Below are 25,017 nucleotides of genomic sequence, written 5' to 3'. Positions count from 1 at the left end.
TCTTTGCAGGTCTCTGTCCCAGGAGGCTGGCTGGCCACTGGGAGAACAGGATGTTGGGCTCTATGGGCCATTGGCCTCATCCAGCTGGGCTCTTTATTATGTTTCTGTTCTGGCCCCTTTGAGTTTCAACCAACGGCTGACCCATAAGGGACAGTTACAGATAGGTAGCCGTGTTGGTCTGCCATAGTCAAAATAAAAAAAATCCTTCCAGTAGCACCTTAAAGACCAACTACGTTAGTTCTTGGTATGAGCTTTCGTGTGCATGCACACTTCTTCAGATACACTGAAACAGAAGTTGCCAGATCCTTCTATACAAGATCTCAAAGTAGCTGTTTTACTACAAAGGAATTTCAGAAATAGACTGGAAAGAGAAGCTGCTGAATTGCAACTCATTACCAAACTTAAAACCATGGAGAGACCTGGTTTGAACAGAGACATTGGATTCTTATCTCATTATACATGACTAAGCCATTTCTCACCTTCTCACCCCTTGCCTTTTCCTGTAAGACCTATTGCAGTCGTTAAGAGTCGTCAACAGGCTCATCTCAGCTATCTGCCAATCTCCCATTCCCACCACCCTTCTGAGTAATACCCCTCCCCACCTTCTCACTATATAGAAGGATCTGGCAACTTCTGTTTCAGTGTATCTGAAGAAGTGTGCATGCACACGAAAGCTCATACCAAGAACTAACTTAGTTGGTCTTTAAGGTGCTACTGGAAGGAATTTTTTTTATTTTGACCATAAGGGACAGTGGCCTTCGAAAGAAAAAACAGTTTCCTCACCCCAATTTTAGGGGTCATTGGACCACCCCTCCCTGGTTTTTGGCCACCACACTCCTTACATGCCAGGGAGGGAGAGGCCCTCCAGTTTCCGACAGCTGGGTCTGTTTCAGATAGTTGATGGATGAGGGGATAGCGGACAGATTGATAACTTTTAAAGACCCAGGTGGGGGGAGCTAAAGGCCAAAGATTAGCAAATCAAAGAACTTAGCAGTAACAAGATTTCAGTGCGGCATTTCTCGGAGGGAGAAACAGAGACGGGGGTTTAGCCGGGGATACGTGCCATTTTCCCCCCTTGCAACACGTGTGGGCATAAAGAATTTGGCAAAGCCAGCTCTGGATAACTAGCAGATGAAGAATCCATAGTGAGTGCCCTTGAAAATGGTTATGTCCTGGCTATACCCTTGGGCAGGGACGCGGGTGGCGCTGTGGGTTAAACCAGAGCCTAGGACTTGCCGATCAGAAGGTCGGGGGTTCGAATTCCCGCGACAGGGTGAGCTCCTGTTGCTCGGTCCCTGCTCCTGCCAACCTAGCACTTCAAAAGCACGTCAAAGTACAAGTAGATTAATAGGTACTGCTCCGGTGGGAAGGTAAATGGCGTTTCCATGCGCTGCTCTGGTTCGCCAGAAGCGGCTTAGTCATGCTGGCCACATGACCCGGAAGCTGTACGCCGGCTCCCTCGGCCAATAAAGCAAGATGAGCGCTGCAACCCCAGAGTCGGCCACAACTGGACCTAACGGTCAGGGGTCCCTTTACCCTTTACATTATACCCTTGGGTGGCCAAGGTGATTTTTTGGAGGAGGAGGAGGAGAGCCGAATGATACAGGGCATTCCTGCATTCTCTCTCCCTCCCATGATGGGGTTGGTATAATAATAATAATAATAATAATAATAATAATAATAATAATAATTATCTCCCCACCCTTCACCGTAAGGTCGCAAGGTGGGCTGCAACAATTTAAAATACAGTATTATTAGCACTGTTGTTGTTTAGTCATTTAGTCGTGTCCGACTCTTTGTGACCCCATGAACCTGAGCACACCAGAATTAGTATTATTAATTACATTTGTATGCCACCCTTGATCTGAAGACCCCAGGGTGGTTCACCACAGAAAAATACAAAATGAGAACATACACAAAGTTCTTAATAAAAGCAAAAACAAGCCAAAAAACCCCCTCTCCCACAAACACATTTAAAGGGACTTAGAATGTTAAGCAGCCAAAAGCCTGGTTAAAGAGAACAGAGAGTGTTTGCCTGACGCCTAAAAATATGTAATGATGGCAATACAAATTAGTTACGAGGAATGGGCTGCTGCCCCACCAACCTGGGTCTGCCATCAGTCAACCCCCACCTTTGCTGCTTGGAGAGTCCATCGAGTGGCCCTGCCTGACAGCTGCCGCCTCCTCCTTGCTCTCAGTGTTTCGCCTTGTACAGCAAAACCACAACATGTTGGCTGTCTCTGGCGCCACCTGCTGGCTGGCTCCCCACCTTCTGCCCTATCAGTCCCAGTGGGCCCCTGCCACAACTGCCCTGCAGCCCTCCTCTCTCCATCCCACCCCTGCAGCGCCTGGAACGTGCCATCGCCATCTTGCCGCCTTCCCTGGAGCCTGCCCAGCTGAAGGAGCTCTGGAGTCGCCTGCTCTACCTGGACCAGGTGGAGTCGCTCAGCGATCAGCTGCTTTTCCTTGAAGAGAAACTGGGGGACTGTGAGTATCAGAAAGGCCACGCCGTCCCGACAGCCTCAGCGGCAAAAACACGCCTCGCGACCCATGGGCGGCCCATCCTGTTTCGGTACCTGAAGCGAAACCGGAAGGTGCCACCTAGCACGTGTGCCCCGCACCACCCAACATTCCTTGCCCTCTCCCCTGAAGCCTCACAGCTGGGGTCGCACAGCTGGGGCTTCCAGGTTCTTGCGAGAGTTCACCGGAAGCCGCCGCGGCCGCTTCCACTCACTTCTCCGGCAGTGGCAGAGACGCCCCCTAGAATTTCGCCGCCTGAGGCACCTGCTGCAGTCTGCTTCATGGATGGGCTGGCGCCATCCATGGGAGGCAAATGGTTTTATGCAGGCGAGGGTGGGACCTGGGGCAAGGGCATGGCTAAGAGAGTCCCAAGGGCCAAGTGGACTGGTCTGGAGGGCCGTAGGTGCCCTCCCCCCACCAGACCTGAGGCAGTAACAGGCTGGCTCAGGGGTGCAGAACGCTTTGCAGTCGCCTCTGAGCAACTTTCCAAGGGCGGCATGAAACTCTCCAGAGTTTCAAGAAGCGTATTTCTCCCAGCCCTACCTGTAGATGCCTGGGGGACTGGAACTGGAACCTTCTGCAAGGAAACCAGATTTTTTGCATGCACCCCCCTGCTTCTTATTGGGCTAGGAAACATTGCTTTCAGGTACTTTGGCTGCTACGGGATGCGGGTGGCGCTGTGGGTTAAACCACAGAGCCTAGGACTTGCCGATCAGAAGGTCGGCAGTTCGAATCCCCGCAACAGCGTGAGTTCCCGTTGCTTGGTCCCTGCTCCTGCCAACCTAGCAGTTCAAAAGCACGTCAAAGTGCAAATAGATAAACAGGTACCGCTCTGGTGGGAAGGTAAATGGCGTTTCCGTGCGCTGCTCTGGTTCACCAGAAGCGTCTTAGTCATGCTGGCCACATGACCCGGAAGCTGTACGCCGGCTCCCTCAGCCAATAAAGCGAGATGAGTGCCGCAACCCCAGAGTTGGCCACGACTGGACCTAATGGTCAGGGGTCCCTTTACCTTTACTTTGGCTGCTACAGCTCAATTCACCCCTCCATCCCACATCACCCCTGCAGATAATCGATTTTGCCTTGCTGGTGAGATGTGCAAGCGCCTCAGCGTAATATTGGGAGCTGCCTTATAGCAATTCAGACCAGTCATCCACCTAGCTCAATACGGTCTTACACTGGATGGCAGCAGCTCTCCTGGGTTTCAGAATGAGCTCTCCCATCTCCTCCCAGATGCCATGGATATTGGGACCTTCTATGTGCAGATAACGCTGAATGCCCTTCCCCAACTATTTAAACTCTTAATAGCTGCCAACTATTTCTACGAACTGCCTTCCCTCTAGTATCGGGGGTGGTTGGGGGTCTCTTGCACTTTTCAAACCTCATTTTTTTTCTCCTTCTGGGTTCCTTGCTCCCAGGTGCCTGTCAAAATGGTAAAAATGGCTTTGGCTACGACATTGCCCGGTGATGGCTGCGCCCTGGACTCGATCGATGGGAAACCAGCCCACCACCACCACCTCCTGCTCCCCATTCTGGGCTGGTGGCTACTGCTCTAGGAAACTCCACTTTAACATCTCCTCCTTGGGCACACGCCACTCATTACTTAAAAGCAAAATACGCACAGCAAGGGCTAGGCTTCTTAACAGATTAACTAAGGGAAGCAAGCTTCTGAGTCGCACAGTATTCTTCTGGAAGAATTCGAAGCACGGCCACACAGAATTCTTGAGGCATCCACAGCCAATGCAAAAAAGAGAGAGGAAAAATTCAGCACTTTTGATTTCAATGGGAGATTTACAATGCCATTTCTTTGCAAATCCTGCCGCAACTGGTAGATTATTCCCAACTATGCAAAGGACAGCAATCTTAAGCACGTGCTTAATGCCCCCACAGAAGTCAATGGAATCTAAAAGTGTTATTGTCCGACTCATGCCAACTTTTAAGTAGTATTTGGCCTGCCTGGGGTGTTCTTGATTTTGTTGCCTGATTTTTTCTGTGGTGAAGGAGCACTCATTTTTGTTTCTTGGATTACCTCCCTTCCACCCCAATTTTCCAGTTTCTCCATCACCTTGTTTATCCTGGGCTGGTTTCTCAACCACCGTCAGTCCAGAATTCAACAGGTAGAGCTCTTAACTCCTCTCGACTCCCTTTCTTCTGAAATGCACCAAACTTTTAACAAGCTAGTGATCGTGTTCTGCACCACATTCTCTGCAACCCTGCACTTCTTCCAACCACACGTGAACAACGGAAGGCACTTATTTGCTTTTGAGATCTCGCTGTCCCTGCTAAGTTGGCAGCAGTGTTGTTGGACAACGCAACTCCCATCTTCCCTTACCTCCCCCCCCCATGGGGGTGTGGTGGGCATTGATGGCAGCTGGAAATCAAACATCTGGAAGCCCACAGGTTTTCCAGCTCTGGAACTAGGGAAAGATCTGCGTTCGATTCCTCTGCCTGGAAGTTCACCCTAAACCTATGAATGCTACTATTGAGCTCAGTATCCAACAGGGCAAGCTATGATTGCATGTTGCAGCATCTGAAAGATAAAATGGCTTTATTATGGCATAATCTTTCGCGGCGAAGCATAATCATTTTTTAAAAATCTTCTTTCTTCTTTGGCGATCACCCGTAGCCAAGTAAGATTGTCTTCCATGAACACGGTCTTAACAGTGAGTCCGTGACTGTGGAGGCCAATTCTGGACCCACACGTCCTTCCACAATGGGGACATACGTTTCCGGATGTGAGTTGATCACGGTGAGGGTGTGCCAAGTGCCTTCCTCTTAGCATGTTTCTCCCTTTTGTCCTGAGTTTGTGCTTTTTCAAAGTCCATGACACCTTTGGTAAAGGCTGTTCACCAATTGGAGCACTCGCAGGCCAGTGTTTCCCAGTTGTCAGTGCTTATACTGCATTTTTAAAAGATTTGCCTCGAGAGTGTCTTTATAAACCTCTTTTGTTGCCCACCGGTATTTCGCTTTCCATTCTTTGGAAGATGACAATCAGGCATCTGAACATCATGACCAGTCCAACGAAGTTGTTGAAGAATCATTGAAGAATTCAAGAAGGACACTGACAAACTGGAACGTGTCCAGAGGAGGGCAACCAAAATGGTCAAAGGCCTGGAAACGATGCCTTATGAGGAACGGCTAAGGGAGCTGGGCATGTTTAGCCTGGAGAAGAGGAGGTTAAGGGGTGATATGATAGCCATGTTCAAATATATAAAAGGATGCCACATAGAGGAGGGAGAAAGGTTGTTTTCTGCTGCTCCAGAGAAGCGGACACGGAGCAATGGATCCAAACTACAAGAAAGAAGATTCCACCTAAACATTAGGAAGAACTTCCTGACAGTAAGAGCTGTTTGACAGTGGAATTTGCTGCCAAGGAGTGTGGTGGAGTCTCCTACTTTGGAGGTCTTTAAGCAGAGGCTTGACAACCATATGTCAGGAGTGCTCTGATGGTGTTTCCTGCTTGACAGGGGGTTGGACTCGATGGCCCTTGTGGTCTCTTCCAACTCTATGATTCTATGATTCTATTGCTTCGACAAGGGTGATCTTTGCTTCTTCCAGTACTCTGGCATTAGTTTGCTTGTCTTCCCAAGTGAATTTGGGGGTCGTGGGAACCTGACGCCGAGTTTCCCAGGGACAGCTCTCTGGGCAAGAGAATATTGTTCAAGCTGCACTTTTGACATAGTTAATTTCCTTTTATTAAAAAAACAAATAAATAAAAGGTCACTTATTAACTTCTTGAATTGTAGCAGTCCTGTTTAGAGAAAGATGCCATTTTAATTCCACAGAATCTCTTGTAAGATTCTGACCCAGTTAATAACTGTTCACTGGAAGGAACTGCTGCAGCTGGATTTATTTGGTAATAAAATAATAGTAGTAGTTTTATTTTTTTATATGCCGCTTATCTGACTGAGTTGCCCCAGCCACTCTGGGCGGCTTCCAACAAAAAGACATTTAATAAAAAAAATCACACATTAAAAACCTCGCTAGACAGGGCTGCCTTCAGATGTCTCCTAAAAGTTTAGTTATTTATCTCCTTGACATATGAGAAGAGGTCCCACAGGTGGGCACCACCACTGAGAAGGCCCTCTGCTTGGTTCCCTGTAACCTCACTTCTTGCAATGAGGGAACTGCCAGAAGGCCCTCAGAGCTGGACCTCAGTGTCTGGGCTGAATGATGGGGGTGGAGATGCTCCTTCAGGTATAAAGGATTGAAGCCCTGTATATAAATATTAATGATAATATTATCCATGCATCTATCTAATCCCATTTTTAAAGCCATCCCAGTGTGTGACCATCACTACCTCCTATGAGGGCAACCCCGCCCCCCCCCCAACTCTTTCCATAGTTTATCTGCACATAAATAGCTGCAATTCTGGTACCGCCTGCAGCAGATGCACAGAAAGCCTTCGCCTGCAGCTCAACCCCAGCATCTCCAAAAAGGTGCCAAAGGCAAAGGTTACAGGACCCCACCATCACACAACACCCCCCCACCTTTATCTGCTAGAGACACAGAGCGAGACGCGTTGCAATGGTGGGGGCTTGTTTGAGGGTCTTTATTAAAAGCAGGAAGGTCTTAGGAACATGGACTTGGTGATGCCCCTTTTACCCGTCGCCCCCTCCCCACATCGACGCTCCCCCGACATCAAGAGCCCCCCCCCCCGGAAGGGCATCTGGCGGGAGGGATAGGCAACTGGGTCTCCAACTGGGGAGAGGACAGAAATATATCAAGGGGGGGGGAATTCCCCAAAGGCAGGAGAGGAGCAGAGGCAGCAGCCCCTCTTCCCCCCCATAGCAGGGAATATTTGGCAAAATCCCACCCACCCCACGAACAAGCGCACACTCCCTGAAACAGCTCCCCAAGCACGCCTGCCCCCCACAATAGAGGGGTCTCTCATCCCAAAATTATAGCCTCTCCCCAATCCTAATGGGCCACCCTCATAAAAAATATAGCTGCACACAGAAATCCACTCCAGTCCCAGGAAGCGTGCACAGGAAGTGCATGCATCCGACTGCCCCCAATTCATCTCTCCTCCATCCCAGACCTTATGGGGCACCAACATGGCACCCTCCCAATCATCTGGACTACAACTCCCATCAGCCCCAGGGCTAGAGAGAACAGGTCCGGGAAAGGCTTTTCCCTCCGCCTGAGGCCTTGGAGTAGGCCAGGCAACGAGGTGCCCTCCAGCGGCTGCCGTACCCCAGCTCCCAACAGCCCCAGCCAGCGTGGCCAGTGGTGAAGGATGATGGGAATTGTAGTCCAGTAATAGCTGAAGGGTGCCACATCAACTACCACCACCACAATTTAATTCCTGCTTGGCCCAATTGGCTAAAGGGCACCAGCCTCATGCCACTAGCCCCCTCCTCCATGATGTGCACCCCTTCCCCCCCAAAAAAAATTTGGCCTAGTGCCCCGCACCGAAACACTGGTTGCCCTTCCCCAATGCCCTGTCCCAAGACCTCAGCCTTCCTGCCATATTTTGCCACAGAGGGAGCACACACACGTACCTCCCCTCTGACCATCTCTGAGACCAAAAAACGAGAGTTTGCAGCAGGCTGCCACGCTGACGCAGCTGGGATAAGGATAAGGGCAGGCTTGCTTCCCCCTTCGCAGGGCAGTTAAAATATTTTAACCAACACAAAAGTAACAGGCCCAGGGAGGCTGTCAGGAAACGGGCGTCTCCTCACATTCCTGCTCTCGCTTCCCCCCAAAGTAGCATCCCTAATTTCCGCCCCACATCAATTGGGTCAAGGGCTGGTCCCATAAACTGGGTTCCACAGGGTCAGCCCATATTATTTTAGCCCCCCCCCACCTCCCCGTGAGACACACCGCAACCCCCCCTCCCCGCAAAGCTGCTCTTTCGTTCCCTCGTTTCACCCACCGGGTGACTGAAAAGAGCCAATACAGAGTCACATTCTTTCTGTGTCCCCAGCTTCCCACCCCGCCGCAGTTCCCCCATTCGCGCCCCTTTCACAGAGGGAGGTAGTCTTGTCCACCGTTTTATTAGAGCTGCTGATCAGTCAGAGGCCTGGGTGGGTCGTAGTCCGCACAGCTCCCCTCCTTGGGGAGCTCTGGAGTGGTTCGTCGCCGCCTCGCTCCCACCGCAGGCAAGATGTAGCGGATCGATAAATCGTGCCCATTCCCTTATCTCACACGCAAACACATACACACACACACCCCTTCGTGAAAGGCCAGCGGGGTGTTTGCAACCAGCTCGCAACCCGGCTTCACATTTTGCAGTGTTCGCACTCAGAACCTGCCCTGCGCCCATCTCGTCCCCCAGAGGAGCGCCGGGATGAATCTTCCCTCTGCAGGGTTTGAGGAGTGGTTCTGTTTATACGTTGCCTGTGGGTCAGCCCACAAAATGCTCCCTGCCCCCGGAACAGGGGGCTGGAGTGGTCCAGTCCGAGAAGCTCAAGCGGAACAGTTCACATCGACAGAAACGGTTGAGGGGAAGAAGACCTGGCGGGGAGAGGGCTGCGCCATCTACCTAGTTGTGGGAGGGGAGAATTCTGGTCCGAAAGGTGGAAGCGGGCGTGGCTGGGATCAACTCCGCCCCTGCGGTTCCTTGTGGGCGTGGCCAGGCGAAGCCCACCCCAGCTTGCAAATCTCCGAGTTTGGTTGTAGCGTGGGCCGCTCCCATCACCGCCTCTGCCACTCCTGGTCCCGGCTTGGCCGCTGGGGAGTTAACGCCGCCCTCTTCTGCCGTGGCCCCCGTCCCAGTGGGCGCAAAGCTGTTCCCAGTCCCCACCCCATAAGCTCCTCTCTCTCTGTCTCTCTCTAGGGCCGGATGTTGGGAGGGAGGAAGTAGTAAAAGGGGGTCACTGCGGGGCACCCAGCTCCACCGAGAGGCCCTCAAAGGCAATGAGCATGGCCTGGCGCACGCGATCTGTCAGTGCCGGCACGTCTTCAGCCACCAGCTCCCGCGTAGGCATGGGAGGCAGGATCTGGACCGTGCAGCGCCCTACGCCGGAGGAGGAGGAGACGGAGGCAGTGGAAAGGGGCCGTGGTGATGTAGCCGGACCAGGTGGGGAGCCGAAAGGGAGAGAGAAGGAAAGAAAAAGAAAAGTGTTAAGTGTGCAGGCTGCAAAGAGGCAGGGCAAGGAGTATTTAATTACAGTCATTCCTCGGGTTGAATGTGCTTCGAGATGAGCGTGTTCAAGTTGCGCTCTGCGGCAACCTGGAAGTAATGGAACACGTTACTTCCGGGTTTCGCTGCTTGCGCATGCGCAGATGCTCAAAATGACGTCACGCGCATGCGCAGAAGTGCCGAAACGTGACCCGTAGACGCGCGGGCACGGGTTACGTTTGCTTCTAGGTGCGAATGGGGCTCCGGAACGGATCCTGTTCGCATCTAGAGGCACCACTGTATTTTCATTTATTTGCCTGCTAATTTCATATTCCCACTTTCCTCCCAGGTCAGCTCACAACATAAATTAAAACAGATACAGTGGTGCCCCGCAAGATGAATGCCTCGCAAGACGGAAAACTCGCCAGACGAAAGAGTTTTCCGTTTTGGAGGTGCTTCGCAAAACGAATTTCCTATGGGCTTGCTTCGCAAGACGACAATGTCTTGCGAGTTCCTGCTGGTTTTTTCCCCTCCCCACCCCTTTTTCTAAGCCGCTAAGCCACTTATCAGCTGATCCGATAAGCCGCTAAAAGCTGCTAATAGCGTTAATCCGCTAATCCGTCAATGGGCTTGCTTCGCAAGACGAAAAAACCGCTAGACGAAGAGAATCACAGAACGGATTCTTTTCGTCTTGCGAGGCACCACTGTACAGTGGATGCTCGGGTTGTGAACGTGATCCGTGCAGGATGCACGTTAACAACCCGCAGCAGTGCGTCTGCGCACACGCGTGTTGCGATTCGGCTCTTCTGTGCATGCGTGACTGCTGAAACCCGGAAGTAACCTGTTCCAGTACTTCCGGGTTTCAGCGGTCCGTAACCCGAAAAAACGGAACCTGAAGCGTCTGTAACCCGAGGTATGACTGTACAACTAAAAATGTATGATTGCTTTACTTATTTTAACCCCCCCCCCAGCTATGTAGCCCTATTGAAAGCAGCACTGAAATCACTCAAAGCCATTTAACCCCCAAAATTACATCACCCACCTTCAGAAGACCCTACCACAACAGCCAGTGAGTGGCCACAGGTTTGTCAGAACCAGCCCCGTCCCTGGGGATAAGGGAAGGGAAAGGGAGGGAAAAGGAGCCAGACGGCTGGACTCACCCGTGGTGAAACGCCTTTCCTTCTTACTGTAGAAATCCCGATACGATGAGATCACAACTGGGATGATAGGAACCTGGAAAGGGGCAGGGAAGGGAGGAACAGCGTGAAGAAGACAAAAAGATAATACACTTCAGGGAGGGCTGTTAAAAAAAAAAGGTGTCTAAACATCTTTTAAAAGTTGTTTTGATTTGGTGGCTGTTGTGGTCTTTTGGGAAACAAATCCCAGAGTTTAGCTGTGTGCTGAATGAAAAGGGTTCCAGCATTATGAGAAAATCCTTCCTTCCTTTCTCCCTCCCTCCTTTTTCAGCTCTTTCTTCCCTCCTTCCTTCTTTCTGTCATGGTCTAGCCCAGGGGTCTGCAACCCGCGGTTCCGGAGCCGCATGTGGCTCTTTTACACCTTTGCCGCGGCTCCGGGGCGGATACTAGCGAGGGGAGGGGGCGCATTGTGTGCCCCGACACTCCCCACTGTGGCGGGCGCTGTACTGGCTGTGACGTCGCATGGGGGCGATGTGTGCGTTAGTCACGCACCGTCCCGACGTCACCTTCCCGCCCGCCCGCTACATTGTAAGGGGCATGTACACTGGTCACTGTTTTGAAGGGGAGTGAAGAACACACACACACACAAAGGTAACTTGTTAATTTAGCGTTTATTTCTATGAGGAGGAGTAATTCTGAGGGGTCAAAGAAATAATTTTAAAAAGTGACAAAAAAGTTATTTTTACAATGACGAGTTTTGCGGCTCCCAGGTTTTTTTTTTTCTTCGCAAACGGGTCCAAGTGGCTCTTTTTGTCTTAAAGGTTGCAGACCCCGGTCTAGCCTATTAAGGCCTTTGCAAGGACTGGAAAAAGGCAGTGCACCCGATTCTCTGAATAGTGCCATAGGAATGCTAAGTTTTTTTATTATGAAAACACACCTCTTTGCTCTTTTTGACACCTCAGGTGCTTCACTGAATGGTGACCACCTCTTTTCCGGCATCGACTCTGTTCCGTTCGACTTGGAGCAGTTTTGTTTTAGAGCAGCACTGGTTTCCTCTGCTTTTATAACCATGTGCTGAGATTCCTGCGTTGCGGGGGGGTTGGACTCTGCAATTCTATGAAATGAAAGGACTCGGCCTCTGAAACCCTGGATACCCACGGACAGTCCGCTTAGCCCAGTGTTTCCCAAACTTCGGTCTCCCGCTGTTTATGGACTACAATTCCCATCATCCCTGACCACTGGCCTTGCTAGCCAGGGATAATGGGAGTTGTAGTCCAAAAACAGTTGCGAGACCCAAGCTTGGGACATCCTGGTTTCGGCAATACAGAGTTAGGTAGACCAATATTCTGACTCTTTCTAAGACACCTTTCTTTGGCGTAACAAAAATAAAAAGCAGCGCTCCTGGTTCATGCTTTGCATACATCTTCCTGCTAATCTTTGGTGTAGTGGTTAAGAGCGATAGACTCGTATTCTGGGGAACCAGGTTCGCATCTCCGCTCCTCCACATGCAGCTGCTGGGTGACCTTGGGCCAGTCACACTTCTCTGAAGTCTCTCAGCCCCACTCACCTCACAGGGTGTTTGTTGTGGGGGAGGAAGGGAAAGGAGATTGTTAGCCGCTTTGAGACTCCTTCGGGTAGTGATAAAGCGGGATATCAAGTCCAAACTACAAAACAGCCCTGCGAAGTACAATTATCCCTGTTGGGAGAGGTCAAGGCCGAAAGAGAGAGGAAGGGGTGTGGCAGAGACGTGCTTGGCAAGTCAGTGGCGGAGGAGAGACTTGGAGGTGGCTTCCTGGCTCTTAACCTGCTGCTCTGCAACCTTAACAAGACACACACTATGTGCGTTGGGCTCAGAGGTCACCCCCGCCGGATTTCAGAGGCCAAAACCGCACAGGGGGTTGCAGCTCAAGTCGCCCCCACGGCTAAGTAAAGAGGAAAGGACTCCCTACCTGGGCTTGCACAGCCAAATGGAAGGCCCCCCGCTTGAAGGGCAGCATGGAGCCGTTGTGGTTCCTGGTGCCCTCGGGAAACACCCAGACCCGAACCTGCAGGGGGGTCAGAGAAGAAAAGGAAGGAGCATAAGTAGCTGCAGGCTGCACAAATACAGCTAAAGGGGTTCCTTTCTGTGCCCTCCATTCCCCAAGCCGAAAAAGCTTCCCCCAGTGGCTGCTAGAGACCCAGCACAAGAACCCACCATAAGAAGAGCCCGGCCTGGATCCGGCCCAGGATATGTTTCCCCAGCAGAAGCACATGGGCAGAACATCCCTCCACTTGTCGTTTGGGTCCCAGAAACTTGTATCTGAAGCTAAAAACGGACAATTCGTTCGGCCAGATAGATCCACACACTCCGCCCTGCAGCGTTGTCAATTTAGCAGACGGCTAAATCGGCGCAGAGCAAATCCAAAAAGCCCTTCTCTGTGGAGGGAGCTTGAGACCGGTTTGTTTTCCTACAAAAGCGTCTCCCTCCGCCTTGTGCACTCCAAGATGGTGTGTTCCACCCACTGAGGAGACAGTACCAGTACAGTAGTACCTTGGTTCCCAAACTTAATCCGTTCCGGGAGTCCGAAACCATTCGAAAACCAAAGCGCGGCTTCCAATTGGCTGCAGGAGCTTCCTGCACTCAAGCAGAAGCCGCGGCGGACATTCGGCCTCTGAAAAACATTCGCAAACTGGAACACTTACCTCCAGGTTTGGGGCGTTCGGGGGCCGATTTGTTCAACAACTAAGCCGTTCAGGAACCAAGGAACCGCTGTGATTAAGAGCCGAACGCTACAATGGCAAACTTCCCTCTCTCCCACTCTCTGCCCAAAAGGGCTGTACCAGCAAGTTAGCATTTAAGCAAGGTGGGGAAGTCCAAGAGGCCAGCACCCAGGCACACGCCCTTGTGCATTTTGGGGAAAATAATCAATATTAGCTCTCTTGCTGCATCCTGTACAACCAGCCACGAAATAGACACAATCCCACTTCGCAGTCCCTTCCTCCTACATTCCCCCCCCCCCCGTGCCTCCAGATCCCCCACGATTCCCCAAAATGTAGGCAGCCCCGCCTCCCGTTCCAGCAACACTCACATCCTCACAGAGCATGGTTTGCGCCGTCTCCGCCATGACGCTAATGGCGTCGTCGGTTTTCTTGCGGTTGATGAAGATGATGCCCCCTAGCCAGCACGCCAGCCCCACCGTGCCCATGTACATCAGCTCCTTCTTGGCGATTGGCACACACCGGTCCGGCAAGACTTCCATCATCCCTGCAGGGCGGGGCGGGGCAGTGGAGAGGGAGGAAAGCCAGAAGGTTAGCCACAGCAACAGATCAAGGCCGCCCAGCCCACTATGTGCCAGAACACTGGTCGGGGGCGACCATGGCCTGGTGGCACAGCAAAGGCCCAGGCAGAGTAAACCAGAGGTGGGGAATCTGTGGCAATTTGTATCTTATTGACTACAACTCCCATCGTCCCTGACCACTGGGCCATGCTGCCTGGAGGCTTTTGGGAGCCTCAGAACCTTCTGCAGGGACACAGCTTCCCCACTGGGATGTAAAAGCAAATTTTCGCACTTCCCAGACTCCGTTCCTGTGCAAAATTCAACTAAAAAGGTCAACCAAAATTTGAGGCAGCCCATGCTGGATGTAGTTTGACTCTCAGCAGACGGCGGCCAAGAGGAACAGGAGTTATGCTTCAGTCACATCTGGAGGGTTGGGCTATCCCAGACTATAGATTACTTTTGATAATCAGGCCTGATTATCGTCTTCCAAAGCAACGCCTCTATTCCGAACTTAAAAATGGAAAGCATAATGCTGGTGGTCAACAAAAAAGGTTCAAGGACTCTCTCAAGGCAAATCTAAAAAATGTAGTATAAACACTGACAACTGGGAAACACTGGCCTGTGAGCGCTCCAGTTGGAGAACAGCCTTTACCAAAGGTGTCGTGGGCTTTGAAGACACTCAAACTCAGGATGCAAGGGAGAAACATGCTAAGAGGAAGGCATGCTTGGCAAACCCTCACCGTGATCAACTACCGCCCGGAAACCAATGTCCCCACTGTGGAAGGACGTGTGGATCCAGAATTGGCCTCCACAGTCACTTACAGACTCACTGTTAAAACCGTGTTTATGGCAGACAATCTTACTCGGCTACGAGTGATCGCCAAAGAAGAAGACTTTTGAAGATACCTTCCCAGGTCTGCAAATCAGGTGTGGGGAACGTTTGGCTCCCCAGAGGTTTTGGGTTGCCAGCTGCCACCATCCCTGGCTGCAGGCCGCGCTTCCTGGGGCTGATGGGAGTTGTTGTAGTTTAGCATGAGACTTTGAACTGCAGGGTCGCAGGTTTGAGCCCCATGTTGGTCAAAAGATTCCTGCACTGCAGGGGGGGTTGGGCTAGGTCAATGCTTTTTTTCCTAAAAAAAATGTTTAGGGGTACTCTCATTTTCCTTCTCATATTGAAATACTGCCCCTCAATGAGGCCAAACTTAGATGCACAAAATGTTCATGGGCATGCGTCCCCCCAGGAAAAAAGCACTGGGCTAGGTGAAGCTCATGGTCACTTCCAACCTTACAATTCTTTGAACATCTAGGGGTCCAAAGTCTCCCCGCACCTGCTTAGAAACCAAGGTAAGGTAAAGGTAAAGGGACCCCTGACCATTAGGTCCAGTCGTGGATGGCTCTGGGGTTGTGGCGCTCATCTCGCTTTATTGGACGAGGGAGCCAGCGTACAGCTTCCAGGTCATGGGGCCAGCAGGACAAAGCCGCTTCTGGCGAACCAGAGCAGCACACGGAAACGCTGTTTACCCTCCCGCTGGAGCGATACCTATTTATCTACTTGCACTTTGGCATGCTTTCGAACTGCTAGGTTGGCAGGAGCAGGGACCGAGCAATGGGAGCTCACCCCGTCGCGGGGATTCGAACCGCCGACCTTCTGATCGGCAAGTTCTAGGTTTTGTGGTTTAACCCACAGCGTCACCAGTGTCCCTGGAAACCAATGAAGATTGCTTTAAAGTGGGCAGGAACTCTTAATAATTTGGTGGTATGGTAAAATGGACTGACGGAAGAGGCCACGAGGGGTTTTCTACTCACATTCTGGCCACCTACCCAGACCCCCTTCCCCCCTGCCCAGGCGTACCAAGCAAGTCAAGCGAGCTCTGATGGTTGGACACGATCACATAAGGCTGCTTGATGTTGAAGTTCTCTGTCCCCCGCACATCAATCTTGATCCCGTACAGGTATTTCACATGTAGCATCATGGACCGGATTATCCTGGAGATGGAAAAGAAAAGAGAGAAGAAAACTTGTTCACCTGCGACTTCCGCACCTCACTGCACCGCAGTCGCTGATGATGACAACAACAGTTTGCCATCTTCCCTTCTGCAAGGTTTACCTAGTGGCTTCATTATACAGTGGCGCCTTGGTTTTCGAACGTAATCTGTTCCAGAAGTCCGTTCAACTACTGAAACGTTCAAAAACCAAGGCGTGGCTTCTGATTGGCGCAATAGCCGACAGCAGCATCGGACGTTCGGCTTCCAACAAACATTCGAAAACCGGAATACTTCTGGGTTTCGGGAGCCAAAATGTTCGAGAAACAAGGCATTTGAGAACCAAGGTTCCACTGTATATTTTTAGGTGCCAGGCAAAAACATTCCTCTTCAACTGGGCTTTTGGCTGCTTAATTTGCCACAACCTTTTAAATACCTTTGTGGGAGCGCGGGGTTACTGTTTTGTTGTTGTTGTTTAGCTATTTATTTGTGTTTTTATCTTGTGAACTGCCCTGAGATCTTTTAATGAAGGGTGGTGTAAATATCAAAATAAATACAAATAAAAATAAAATAATAAGCTGTCAGTCATAAATAATTTTTGAGGCACTGTGGTGTCTGGAGTGCTCATGCTCCCTCTAGAGGCCAGTGTTGTTCAATGCAGCTTTCAGTTTTCAAAATACGTACCAAAGCAGCGAGAAGTTGTATTTATTGCTTTCGTTGGCTCTCCTCTTTCTACCGATACAGTAAAGGTAAAGTCCACAGGAGGCCAATCTGCATATAACCATGTAAGAAGCAGCTGCCACAAGACATTTTGCTGCCTCAGGTGAAGTCCAAGATGCCTCCCTGTGGCATTCCACTAACCTAAAAGACCGCCTCATCCCCTACTACGCAGTCTCAGATATGTATGTTAATCGTCAAATGGCACCTTAAACCCAGGTTACAGTGGCCACAATGGAATGTCTAGGTACCTCTTTGTTTACAATGAATTTTGGTGTGATGGTGGTGCTTTATATATATATTTTTAAAAATCTCGAAGCTTCCTTGGAGGTATTTAAGCAGAGGTTGGGTGGCCCTCTGTCATGGATGCTTTGGCTGAAATTCCTGCATTCAAGGGGGGGTGGGCTAGATGACCCCTGGGTCCCTTCCAACTCGTGATTCTATGATATCTGCCAAATCTGCCCCTAAGACTCGCCTTCAGTCCTTAAGCCGCACTGCTAGCTAAAACCAAGCCACAGGTCCATGTAGCCCGGCATTCCGTTCAGAGCAAAATTCCAGGAGGCCAAATGTCAGCGGTGGGCAGGGCCAGAGACAAAAGTTGGCAAATAAAATTAATGCGAAATTTACCTTTGTGCAGTAGGCTAGTTTACCCTGTTCTATCCTTAATCTAAGGAAAGAAGAGGCATTGTCAGAGTCTGTGGGGACATTCCAGCTAGGCCAAAAGCTATCAAGGAAGCGTGCAGAGCAGAACCGCATTAAACTGATTTTATCTATAGATAATCCAGAAACAATGGAAACGTTTAAATGATTATTTATGTAGACAAAGATTAAATGTAAGGTATTGGTTGTGTTTAGAATAGATTTATGAAAGATTTAGAAAACTTATTGATTAGAATATTTGTATGAGATTGTATGGGGAAAATACGGAATAACAGATACAATGTTGATTAAAATGTATATAGGAAGTGCAGTGTAAGCGATGGAAGTCAATCAACGAAATTTTATTATTGAGATATTTGTAGAATAAATTTGGAAGAAATTCTTCCAACTTTTCACCGACCTTCTGAACGGCAAGTCCTAGGCTCTGTGGTTTAACCCACAGCGCCACCCACGTCCCATCTGCCTGCCTTAACCCCATGCAAAAAAACTCTTTTCTTCTTAAGTTTTAATTTATACTTTTCAAGTCTATACATTTCATTAGCTTTGCAATCAATTTAACATTTCTGAGTTGGACTTCCTTCCCCCTCTTCCTCCTCTCTCAGCAAGCAGAGTCATGCCCAATCTTCCAACGAAAGATTTACGAGTCGTTGTCCCCCCTGGCCAAACACAACAAGGGCTGCACCCACCATTGCGCTGCCTATGTGAACATCCCGCCAGCACAGTTGTGTTTGGACTTCCTTTGGCATGGAAGAACATTGTTCCCCAAGCCTCCATCCCCCATGGGCCCCCTAAATCTGTTCTAGGGGGTTCCCCCCCCCAAACACTCTGGAGCAGATTTGGGGAAGGTGGAAGGGAACAGGGGGAGTCCCTCTGCACGAACGAAAATCCTTGCGCTAGCAGAATGAGATAACTGAATTGCTCCCAAAGAGCCTAATACACACAAACAAATTCTTGTGCTTACTTCATATTCTCCACGTTGCGCCCACGGACTGCGCAAATAGGGATGACGATGACGGCCAGGAAGAGGATGTAGCTGTTGTAGAACGCCATCTTGCAGAAGTACTTGAAGGTGGCACTCCATTCGTAGAGAAGCGGGACCACCACCAGGAACAAAATGAGGAGCCCCTGGCCCAGCGAAATCTCCATTGTCCCTGCAGGGGGGAGGGAAAGAGTTCGCTCCGTTTCTATTTCAGCAGCCATTTTAAAGCCCTTCTTCCATTTTATAGCTTGCTTTTCATTGGGTTTTGTTTTATCTCTGTTGCATTTGTTACACTTATCATACACTGCTGAGAGACGGCTGCAATTGAGCAGCATATAAATTTTCATAATATTTATGCACCGCTTGTTGTTGTTTTAAAAAAAACCCTCAAGGAAGCTTTCAAAAAGACACGACAAATAAAATTAACAACGATTCAAAACTGTCAAAAAGTTAGCATAGCAATAGACCGAAATGGATAAAAACTCAGAGATTAAAATGGTCAAAACAATCATCATTAATACGTATTTTGGATTCTTGTAAGCTCTAAATGCCAAACACAACCCCCCTAAAAGCAGTTTCTGTAAAAATGTATATCCATAACAAAATCATGAAATTAAGCTACAGCATACATAATAATTCATGACACTGTGTTTGTTTCACTTCTCGGGTTGGCACGGCCATCGGTTGAGACACGGGGATTGGCCAAAGACGTTCAAGTGAGCTCATAGCTGCACCGAGAGAAGTGTTGCACTAGGGACACCCAGCGCCTCGTGTGTGACCATGTCTCCGATATACCCTTCTGCATCTTCACTGCTTAAGCTTGGTGCATGGCAAAGCGAACTACAGCTAGAAGGCACCATTCCCCACTCAGAGAAGACCTATAAGCCCCTCTTGAATGGGCAGACTTTTGCTGTGCTGTTGGAGGGGTGAAGGTCAGGATGACCAATGGAGAGCCAGGCTAAGGACCTCTAAAGCCATTTAAGAACCTCTGACACCATTTTGAGAGCAAACTAGAAGCTAAAAGCATAAAGTCATTTTAGCAAGCTAAAGACTATTTCTCTTTCTCCTGTTTACCACTTTGCCACCTTTTGTAGAGGCAGCTTGCCCCTGCAGGAAGTTTGCCAGTTGAGGTTAAGCCATTTCTGAGAAACGACCCCTGACAAAGGCAAGTAGCAGGATGTTTGCTGACCGCCAGGCTCCAGGTGCTAAACCACACGACTCGCTTCGGCACATTTCTAGGAAGCATGTGGTCAGGGGTACTTCCTGGAAGTAGTACAGAGGTTAAGTAGATTATAAGCCAGTAGCGCCACCTAGTGGAATAGGCAACTTGGAACCGAAAAGGACACACCAATTTATTCATTGGTTGAGCTTTAATGAATATGCATCAATGACCATAGGAAATTGTCAATCATTGGCTAAAGGGATGCCAAGGGGCTGAACTATGCTTAGCAAGAAGGTATATGAGTTAGCTACCCCCAAGGAGGGGTGGGCATTCTTCATTTTCCTGAATGCACCCTATTTGCTTTTTGTCGGACAAAAAATCCAAATAAAAAAACTTTTTCTTTAAGAAACTTTGCTGCCTGATTTTTACATTCCTGGTCGGTATTTCTGAAGTCCCTTTCATTTCTGGTGCCAAAAGTGACTCGGATCAGAAGGACTTTAAGTGTCCTCAGAGACCAGGAGGCAGCTCCCTTGCCCTCTGGGCAGTGACAGCGGAGGGCCAACGGACTTCCTGGCTTCCAGGTGCACACCGAACCTTTTCTTCGGAGGGGGACAGAAGGCAACTTGACCCTCTTGCTGTATCCTGGGACAGAGGACAACGGATTTGAAGAGCCGAGGTTGGGAGGACAGGGCAGAGAACAGCCGGCTGGGGTGAGTACATGGCAACAAGCCCTGAGGACATAGGAAACCCTCCTTTTAATTAAGGAGAAGGGAGATCCTGATCAAATCTCCAGCGTGGATAGTGGCATTAAGGAGAAGGGTTGACTCCCTGACAACCACCCACGCTTTGGTATTAGGAAGGAGAGAAAGGGGGGGGCACAGGGTGGTTACTGTATGGTACAACGTCTGGCGAGAGAGGCATTTTGTGCATGTATGTGTGTTACCCCGGGGTCGTAGCGAAATGAATGTGTGAGTGTTTGGTGTGGGGACGCTGTACAGGGCCATACTGAAAATGGGAGGGGGGAGGCTCGAAAGGCTTGAAAGGTCCAGTAATCCCCCTTCAATGCATGTTAAACAACTTCAAGAAAGGATTCAGCAGAGACTATGCCATAGACCAGGGGGGACATCCTGACTAGATCCCCTATATAGACAACTGGCTGAAGGTGGTAGATGACAACCCCCCCTGGTTGAAGAAATGCAGGACTGAACATTGCAAAGTCACTCCCTCATGTCAGGTTTTGGAGAGGGAAGATGTCCAGAAGAAGTGCAGTGTTTATGGAGAAGAGTGTACAGAACAGTAAGCAGTTATTACTGCATTAACAGAGGAAAAAATAAATAAACTTTCAAGAAAAGACCATGAAACAGGATGCTGCTATAGAATTAATGTAACAGGATCTTGAACAGACAAATGAAGGACTTAATAGATTAAACACAAGTCATTTAGAAGAGAGGTCTCAACTAATTCAAGACCTCCAGAGGCATGGAAGAGAATTTGACAACCTCAGAGAGGTTTTAGCTGAGAAAGACAAAGAAATTTCTGCTATTATTTCAAATATAAATGTGTATTCTGAGTAGATTAATATTCTGAAATGTCAGATCAAGTGCAAAGAGGATGAAATGTAAGACAGGGAAATTACTGAAAGATGTACAAACCAAAGGTGTGAACAGTGGAGGCAGAAAGCTTTCAGAACTTTCTGAACAGTTAAGTGCAATAAAATCAGAACTGGCTGAGGGAAAAATTGAAAACGCTAGTAAAACAAAAGAGAATGAAGAATTTGTTAGGCAAAACAAAGAGACTAGCCAAACAGTTAAAGATCTTCAAGGCAGAGATTGTGATATCCCTAAAAGACAAGCTTAAAGTTGTGGAGCAGCAGGCTTTTGCAGAATCCTGATCCAAGGCTTCAGTATTTTAGCAAAACCTCTAAATGAGAGTACCAGAGGAAGGGAAAGAGACCCCTTTGAGTGGGGACCGGCCCAACAAGAAGCCTTTGAGACTATCAAGCAATTAGATTCCACAGCGAAAGGCTGGCCACCCTGTCTGCGGGCTGTCACTGCCACCGCCACACTAGTGGAAGAAGCAGGCAAGTTCATGTTTGGCCAGGAGATGCATGTGAATGTGCCCCATTCGGTTCTCACCCTTATGAAATATAAGGGGTACGCAGGCTGAAACAGGCTTTGCCCAACCCATTGAGAAGTCTGCAGGCGCAGTGGAAGTTTGTGAAGCAGACGTGCCTGATGCTCTAGAGAGACCAAAGGGTCCTAGCCATTTTAAGGGCCAGCCTTGATTCTTGGCTGTTGCCAATATTCCAAGGGAGGAAGCCCTGGGTCGCATGGCAGGAACTGAAGACAGCATGTCAGGCCACAGTGGCAGCCAGACCAGAGGGGGCTGGGCTGTAGGACGCCCAGAAAGCCCAGAGGGGGCTAGAGGATGCCCAGAAAAAGTACCAAGCCCAGAGGGGGCTGAGGCTGTTTTGGGAATCTGTTTCTAAGCTTCAATAAATCTGTATGATGGACTGTGGGCTGGAGAGAGGCTGAGAGAAGGGGAGAGGAAGGCAGTTACAAGTTGTTCCTCAGGCAGCAGAGCACCCAGAAGTGGGGGTGCAAGCCAGGCAAGCCGTTCCAAGAGCTCTAAGAAAGCCAAAGTCTCCAAGAGTTGTTTGTGCTCTGAGGCGAAGTCCAACGGCAAAAGGCATTGCCCTGCAATTGGCAGCTGGATGCAAGGCTAATGTCCAGAAGTTGAGACGTTACTGGAAACAGTATGGGGTCCCGAAGAGATTGCCGTGATGCACTGCAAAGGCCATGGGAGAGGCCGGGACATGGTCACTAGGGGCAACCGGAAGGCAGATAACGCAGTTCGTGAAGCAGCTTTGAAACCTCCACCAGTATGTACCGCAGCCCTCATCCCACAACTCACTCCAGACGATGTGGAACCACGCTACACACCGGAGGAACAACAGTGGGCACGCCAGGAAGGAGCAACACTCCAGGAGGGATGGTTCCATCTACCAGACAACCGTGTTGTCTAGCATCTAGCCAGCGTGATTGTAAAGAACTACCACGAGTCTACTCACATAGGAAGCCCAGCTGCTAAAGCACACCTCGGGAGAATACTCTACATCCCCAACCTATCCCAACTAATTGCTGCTATCTCCCAAAAGTGTGTCCTGTGCGCCAAGAGCAACCCTAGGCAAGGCCACCTCCCTCCACCGGGTGTACAACACGTGGGCTTTACCCCTATGGAAAGCCTGATTGTGGACTTCACTGAATTGCCTCCAGTTAGGGGTATCAAATACCTGCTTGTGTTTGTCTGCACCCTGATAGAGGCATACCCCACTAGAACAGAGATACCTCGTGAAGTGTCCAAGAAACTGTTACATGAACTCATACCCCGATTTGGCCTCCCCAGAAGTATTGGCAGTGACAATGGCCCTGCCTTCATTGATAAAGTTGTGCAAGAAGTGTGCAAGGCGCTGCAGATAAACTGAAGGCTACACGCAGCCTACAGACCCCAGAGTTTGGGAAAACCTGAGTGTATGAATCGCACCTTGAAGACCCACTTGGCCAAGCTGACCCAGGAGTCGGGACTACACTGGATAGATGTCCTGCCCATTGCCTTGTTTCGGATTCGGAGCGCTCCAACCAAGAGACTGAGACTATCACCCTTTGAACTTTTGTATGGCAGACCAACCCCTTTCGTCCGAGACATCCCCGCCAGTTTGGGGCGGGTGGGAGATCACATCACTCAGGAACAAGTGCAATTCCTGTCCCTGTGTGTGTGTTTGCTTCCCTTTCCAGGTACTACCTCGAGGCTACACCGTGCAGTCTCGCTGCGCCGGTCCACCAGTTCCAGCCGGGTGACAGTGTGGAAGCGCAACCCCCTCATCCCTAAGTGGCGAGGCCCGTATACCGTCCTCCTCTCCATCCCAACTGCGGTGAGAGTAGCTGACGTGATTCCCTGGGTGCATCACACGCGTCTGATCATCACCCCTGCGTCCGACGCCACCGGGAGTGCGTTGGGGCCACGGGCAACGAGATCCTGCGACTGATCATCACAAGGACTTTCACAAGGACTTTCCCCTTTTCTCTATTATGTTCTGTATTGATTTGCTCTATGTCCTACTGGCCTTTTTGCTCTATGTCCTGTTGTCCTGACCCCACTGAGCCATACCGACCCTATTGGCCTGCGGACCTCTGCTATGACTGGTTCGTCTTGCCAGTGGTAAGAAACGGCGTGCTCATTGGTTATTGGGAACAGGGCTTTGATGAGGTTGCCGTATTGAAACATCCCACTACCCCACTGTGGCTTCTCTTCCACACCACTGTCCAGCGCACATGGGTACTGCTCCTACGGGAAGTTGCAGAGACGGTCGAAATCTATCGAGTTCTGGACAGCTCTTGAGGTTGTGGGGGGGTAACCAACTGTCACTCAGGGGGTAGAGCACTGTACCAACCCCATCTGGTAGACCAGGTCCTAATCTTAATCCAGGTGTTGCATGGGACGGAGCCTATCTTAATGCAAATATTGCAGGGGAGGGAGCCTGAACCAGGTGCGCATTGAAATTGCTGAACAAGTGCCAGTAAATCCTGCAGCCCCACCTGTGGTTGTCGTGGTGGCTCGAGCCTCCCAAAATCCCAGAATACTGCCTGAACTACTGGGCCTGGTAACTCCACATAATACCCTTGAATGTGGTAGGGTATTCTTGTGGCTGCATAAGAGTTGCCACCCCAGGCTTCAGCCTCCAGAGGCCCTGGTCAGAGACCACGTAGGTGACCTCCACCCAGTAGGACCAGCCTTTGAACTTTACAGAGTCTATTGCCATCCCTATAGTTCCCGAGGCCTAACAGTGTATCAGTGCCAGGCGGCCACTTTTCCCTGTGTAGAGTGGGAACGTTTTGTGTGTAGACACTGTTCATGCCTCACTAGGGCCAGGAGTTAGAGGCCCACATGACCTGGCCTTCGTGGGCCCCCATCCCTTTGGCCTGCGGTATTACCCTTTTGTGGTATTTCTGTGTTGGTGGTACAGTTCTTTGTTCTGGGGCACCGAACATCCCTTGAATCAGGATGTGGATCATACCCTGCCTCCTGATGGTTCTCACCTCTCAGATGGCCACCGGGTGGAAGGAGAACACCTTCCTGAACATGACCACGGCTGTGGCCAAGTGCCTGAACAGGTCTGAGTGCTGGGTATGCATGCGAGGTCAAGATTCTGAACACCACCTACGTGGTTCCCCAGCACCATATTTGAAGACTTGACAGGGTCAGAGAGGGAGGCCAGTGTATCCACAGGAGTGTACATTTCCTGGCTCTCTATGATATTGTACCTATAGGTCCATCAAGCGAAAATGGAGAACCGTGCCGGTCAGCATTTTCGTGATGGAAAGGGGGGAATGGAGGGGTGAAGGTCAGGATGACCAATGGAGAGCCAGGCTAAGGACCTCTAAAGCCATTTAAGAACCTCTGACACCATTTTGAGAGCAAACTAGAAGCTAAAAGCATAAAGTCATTTTAGCAAGCTAAAGACTATTTCTCTTTCTCCTGTTT

The 25,017-nt window shown here is 50.0% G+C and overlaps 2 protein-coding genes across 6 annotated transcripts in view; one reads left to right on the top strand and one right to left on the bottom strand.

Annotated features, from left to right (window-relative positions):
* EGFL8 (EGF like domain multiple 8) overlaps nt 1-5,472 on the top strand; it is a 33,060-nt gene extending 27,588 nt beyond the window's left edge. Inside the window, exons 10-11 of the mRNA XM_083493355.1 lie at nt 2,346-2,487; nt 3,936-5,472. Coding sequence (XP_083349481.1) covers nt 2,346-2,487; nt 3,936-3,985 — 192 coding nt within the window. The 3' untranslated portion in view covers nt 3,986-5,472. The remainder of the gene's footprint in view (nt 1-2,345; nt 2,488-3,935) is intronic.
* Nucleotides 5,473-7,048: 1,576 nt separating this feature from the next.
* AGPAT1 (1-acylglycerol-3-phosphate O-acyltransferase 1) overlaps nt 7,049-25,017 on the bottom strand; it is a 50,486-nt gene continuing 32,517 nt past the window's right edge. For all 5 annotated transcript variants that reach the window (XM_083493371.1, XM_083493369.1, XM_083493367.1 and 2 more), the window contains exons 2-7: nt 18,297-18,486; nt 15,829-15,962; nt 13,788-13,963; nt 12,669-12,764; nt 10,744-10,816; nt 7,049-9,478 (exon numbers count right to left, since the gene is read on the bottom strand). In XM_083493371.1, coding sequence (XP_083349497.1) covers nt 9,336-9,478; nt 10,744-10,816; nt 12,669-12,764; nt 13,788-13,963; nt 15,829-15,962; nt 18,297-18,481 — 807 coding nt within the window. In that variant the 5' untranslated portion in view covers nt 18,482-18,486 and the 3' untranslated portion in view covers nt 7,049-9,335. The remainder of the gene's footprint in view (nt 9,479-10,743; nt 10,817-12,668; nt 12,765-13,787; nt 13,964-15,828; nt 15,963-18,296; nt 18,487-25,017) is intronic.

The sequence above is a fragment of the Podarcis liolepis genome (assembly GCF_965112155.1).
Source record: "Podarcis liolepis genome assembly, chromosome: 2".
Taxonomy (NCBI): Eukaryota; Metazoa; Chordata; class Lepidosauria; order Squamata; family Lacertidae; genus Podarcis; species Podarcis liolepis.
This window is presented reverse-complemented; position numbering and strand designations above follow the sequence as displayed.